Source organism: Stegastes partitus, unplaced genomic scaffold (genome assembly GCF_000690725.1).
Source record: "Stegastes partitus isolate 25-593 unplaced genomic scaffold, Stegastes_partitus-1.0.2 Scaffold1693, whole genome shotgun sequence".
Taxonomy (NCBI): domain Eukaryota; kingdom Metazoa; phylum Chordata; class Actinopteri; family Pomacentridae; genus Stegastes; species Stegastes partitus.
In genome coordinates this window covers 177,763-182,700 of record NW_007579424.1, presented here as the reverse complement: position 1 = coordinate 182,700, position 4,938 = coordinate 177,763, and the positions used below count along the sequence as shown (strand labels likewise).

Below are 4,938 nucleotides of genomic sequence, written 5' to 3'. Positions count from 1 at the left end.
TAACCCTTAACTCTAACCCTTAACCTTAACCCTTAACCCTAACCCTTAACTCTAACCCTTAACCTTAACCCTTAACGCTAACCCTAACCCTAACCCTACCCTAACCCTAACCCTAAACCCTAACCCTAACCCTAACCCTACCCTAACCCTAACCCTAACCCTAAACTCTACCTAACCTTCCCCAGCTTCCTGTTGCTTGTTGGCCTGCGTGGCAGTCCGCTAGCTGGAGGGAAGCCAGCCAAGTGGAGGTCACAGTGGAAAAATAAAGGTCCGAAAGAACACAACAGATGCCTCATGTTGCTTTTACTGAACCTGTTTTTATCAAGATCCTGCTTTTTAGTCACATTCATAAGTAGAATCAGTTCTATAGGTGTCTACAGATCATTACTGGAATTTTGGTTTGGTTTGGTTTTCATGTCCGGCGAGGATGTCAGGTTACCTTCAAAACCACCACCCTGCACACAGACAGGTGTGCAGACAGATAGACAGACAGACAGGTGGAGAGACAGGGTTTGAGGTTCTGGAAGCTGAGTGGCTGAGCGGGCTCGGTTCCCCTGCTCAGGCTGACGCAGATCAGAGGGTATGGCTGCTCCAGGATGACCAGCAGCTCCAAAACTTCCAGAGAACATGGAGGTTGGGCGTCCACATTCTGGACAGGAGCGACAGAGCAGAGCAGCTGGACTTCTTGTGGTTCTTGAACATGTTTTAGTTTCATCCAAGAGGCCTCTTCAGCTATAACTGCCTGGTGGGGAGCTCCAGGTATTTAGTCTCACCTCCAAATCCCCAGGGGCCTCATTTATCATCAGTGCGCAGAAAAGGTTCTAAGGAGGTACCGAGCCATCAGAACCCGGACTAGCGGCCTGAGGAAAAGCTTCCTGCTCTGAGGTGTAGCGTCCATCAGACCACCTCCTCCCTCCCCCCCGCCCACAAACACCCACCACCCAGAGCTGAGACTCTAACCCACCCCCCACACAGAGGCGCACTGATGGAGTTTTCCTGCTTCTTAACCCTGAAGACTTTATGTTTTTAATCAGTTTCATTGTACAACTAATTTTAAATAGGTCACCATGAGATCTGATGAATTATAAAAGACATATTTGGTCATTTAAAACTCAACCATGAAAACAGCAATGTAATTAATCACATATTTATCATTGTTGATCTGCGATGGACTGGTTACCTGTCCAGGTGTCCCCTGCCTTCACCCCAAGTCAGTTGGCATAGACTCCAGCCCCAAGTTCTCTGACGACTCTGCAGTGGTTGGGTGTATACGTGGTGGACGGGATGAGGAGCACAGAGCGCTGCTGAGTGACTTTGTGGAGTGGTCTGGGAGGAACCATCTGCTCCTGAATGTGGCCAAGACCAGGGAGATGGTGATGGACTTCAGGAAGACGAGGACGACCACACAGCCCCTGAACNTCGTAGGACTGAAGACCCAGGATTTACCCTGAAGATACCTCGCTAACCCCAGATCCTGCTTCTAGTTCAGGCCCCTGGTGTTCTGACAGTGATGACATCACAGTCTCACCTGGACGTGGACCTGGTACTGGACCTTCTGGGAGAACCTGAGCGGGAGCGACGAGGAGAGGAAGACCTGGACCTGGACATGATGACATCATCAACACATGGAACAGGTGACCTACCTTATCAAAATAAAAGTCCTGCTGGCTCAGACCTCACATCATTTTTGGCACTGATTATGAACAGATCGGCGTCCTGACTCGTACTCACCTCCTCCCTCGGCTCCGGCTGCGGGAGGATCGTCTCCCTCTGGACCTGGACCTGGACCTGGACCCGGACCAGAAGCAGGAGAGCAGCAGTGAGTAGGAGCAGAGTGGCAGGTGGAGATAAAGTGATGAACTACAACTGATACTTTAACGTTACTCATGCAGAGGTAGAACAGGGCTACACACTCAAACACAGTAAAAACAGTAATGGGTGATGAAGTAAACCTTTTGCAGGTCGGCCCTCTTTGGACCGGGTCTAGCAGATCTAGGAGATCTAGAAGATTTCTAACGATGATGGTACTGACAGCCAAATCGCTCGATTGAGACTTGATAGAAGCGAGGCGGGTTTTTCTAGAAGTGGCCGCGGTCCAGCAGCTCTTTTCCTGGTTACATTACGGCCAAACTAACACGGCGCAGCGTCTACAACCTTTAAGAGCTTCAGCCTCTGCAGAACAACTCTATGAAACATTTAGGATCTGAACCAAACGATGGAACCTGAAACGTTTTGACCAGGTGTTAAACAAAGTCTCAGAACAGTGAAGTCAGAACAGCAGGTTAGAGTGACACACAGCAGGTGAGCTGCAGACCTGAACCCTGCAGGACTCACCTGGCCTCGTCCAGCCCCACCACCAACCAATCAGCAGTCAGCTTCATTTTAATAAAAGCAGTGTAAACTCTGTGATTGCAGCTCCTTCAGTGAAGGTTCTCTGGTTTCTTTCTTCTGTGGCACTAAGCTGAACGTCTCTGGACTGAACAGGACATCTGAGGAACATCTGAGGAACCTCTGATCCATGTCTTTCAGTTTTTGAGGCCAACAGCTGATCAGTTAATCCAAAAGATGGTTTACAGATTATTGATCAATGGATGATTATGATACATTCATCTCAGACATCCTCTGGATGAGTCACCTCAACTGTTCAGTGAGCAGAAAAGCGTGAAGAGCTTCAGCTTCCTGACAGAGAGCAGGAGAACTTCCCGTTCACTGCTGAGCGATCGGCTGCTTTTCAGATCAATGCATCAGATCAGACTCTGTGAATCCAGCGTCCTGCAGGACTCGGGTCTGACAGCGTCACACAGAGAGAACATGACTGAACATCAGAGACGACAGAAGGAGCAGCTGAGCCGGCTCCCCACAACCCAGGAACATGAATTCAACTCTGAGCAGGTCCGTGTGATTGGGCGGCCGCGGCTCAGCTGCTCCAACACGGCATTTAAACTGCAGATCATCGCATGATGTCGACACCGTGGCGGTCGTCATGGTTACCTGCTCCTCCGGCTCCTCCGACTGTAGCGGTGACAGTCGTAGGCGTAGTGACCTTTTTCTCCGCACTCGTAGCATTTATCGTTCGGGTCGAACGGTCGGCGCGTCGGCGGCCGATCGTACCGAGAACGACGAGGCATCCCAGTGGACAGCTCGACCCGAACCCGGCTGCCGCAGATCACCCTGAACACAACAAACAAACAAACTGCAGACACCCTGAAAACAACTAACAAACAAACAAACTGCTGATGTGTGTGTTCAGGTGTGTGTTCAGGTGTTTCAAACACTGACTTTCCATCCAACCCTCGGACGGCGTCTTCGGCGTCTCGAGAGTCCTCGAACTCCACGAAGGCGAACCCTGGAGGGTTTCTGGCGACCCAGACGGTTCTGAGTGGCCCGTAGTACCCGAAGGCCCGCTCCAGCTCACCTTTTCCTGCCCCAGTTCCCAGGTTTCCCACGTACACCTTCGCCTCTGTAGAGGACACAGAGAGGACAGGTGAGAGAGGACAGGTACAACACGAAGCAAAAAGGTGCAAGTGTATGAGCCAATCAGGGGCCTGCTGCGCTCATGAATTATCAATTAACTGTATGCAAATGAGCTGAGACATCCAGCTGCTCCTGGTCCTACAGAGTCTCACCAAAGTCTATTCAGAATCCGGAGGATTCTAGAGCCTCCAAAGAGGAGCTAGCTGCGGCTAACAGGAGAACCAGACGGACGCTGTGTCGCTGTCGCGGCCGATGTGCGTTTGTGCTGTTGTTGTTCGAAACTAATCTGTGACGTTCAGTCAGGTAGCTGTTAGCTGTTAGCTCTGTCTAACAGGCTGACACCGGGGCGAGCCTCGGTCCGTGCTAACCCGACAAAGGAGAACACAGAGCGGGTTACCTCCTCCGTACCGACCGGATCTGGACATCCTCACGGCGGGCCGCAGCTGCACAGGGTGCGCTCACTGTGCGGGGAGTTAGCTTAGCTGCTAACTGGATCTGCGGCAGCAACACCGCTTCCGGTCACAGAATAACGTCCGGGGCAGCAGCGGCGGAACCTTTGTTTGTGTGCCGTGTTTCCTTCGGGGTCATTTAAAGGTGGCGCCACAGAGAAGCCTGAAGTGTCAGCTTTGACTATTACTGACTGACTATTGCTTTTCTGTCAGTCTGGGAGGACCAGGATGCAGCGCGGCTGGCCTCTGTTAGGTCCGCTGCAGTGGATCCGCTACACCGACAAGCAGGTGAAGGTGAAGGCGGCAAAAGAAGAGGAGCACCGCGGCTGGATGCTCACCGTGGACCCGGTGTCCGCCAGGTATGGTGGTCCCTGGTACCAGGACACGGTGTCAGTACACAGTAGCCTTATCTCAATACTCAAGTATGTAAGTCCGTACTTGCGTACTCGCGAGAACGGTCCAGCGAGTCCGCGAGAACCCGTCACTGGGACGGCAGCGTACTCGATGACGTCACCACCTCGGCTCATCTGTTATCTTTACCGTGAAAAACAAGGAAATGAAATGAAATACTAGAACACAGCTCTGCTGGATTACGTTTTAATATGAATACATGTTGAGGTTTCTCAGGTCGTTATACGATCTTTATTGAAGCCGTTAATTAGCTGACAGCAGTGTCTGATCAACAGGTCAGATATCAGACCATCCATCTCTGGAATACAGCTGAAAATGTTTGATTACAAAAATACTTAAATAGACAAGAACTATATATAATAAATATAACAGTTAGTAAACAGGGTAATTTTTATAGATTTTATTTTATAACAGGACAAAAGTCTCGTACAGAACATCTATAGATGAAGAACGTTGTTCCTCTGCTCCTCCTGATGCTCTTCAGTGGAGCTGGACACAGATGCTCCGTCAGAAGGTCCAGGATGGAGCTGCTCATGTTGTGGGGAGTCTCCCAGCAGTCAGGAGGACGTTCATCCAGCTGCCTCCACTAAAACACTGCTCACAT

The 4,938-nt window shown here is 50.7% G+C and overlaps 1 protein-coding gene across 3 annotated transcripts in view; it reads right to left on the bottom strand.

The window, feature by feature from the left end:
- srsf7b (serine and arginine rich splicing factor 7b) overlaps positions 1-4,932 on the bottom strand; it is a 13,667-nt gene extending 8,735 nt beyond the window's left edge. For 2 of the 3 annotated variants that reach the window (XM_008301631.1, XM_008301633.1), the window contains exons 1-5: positions 3,872-4,932; positions 3,280-3,460; positions 2,992-3,171; positions 1,732-1,794; positions 1,529-1,600 (exon numbers count right to left, since the gene is read on the bottom strand). In XM_008301631.1, coding sequence (XP_008299853.1) covers positions 1,529-1,600; positions 1,732-1,794; positions 2,992-3,171; positions 3,280-3,460; positions 3,872-3,899 — 524 coding nt within the window. In that variant the 5' untranslated portion in view covers positions 3,900-4,932. The remainder of the gene's footprint in view (positions 1-1,528; positions 1,601-1,731; positions 1,795-2,991; positions 3,172-3,279; positions 3,461-3,871) is intronic. The other variant, XM_008301632.1, reaches the window with a different exon arrangement.
- Positions 4,933-4,938: the final 6 nt, after the last annotated feature.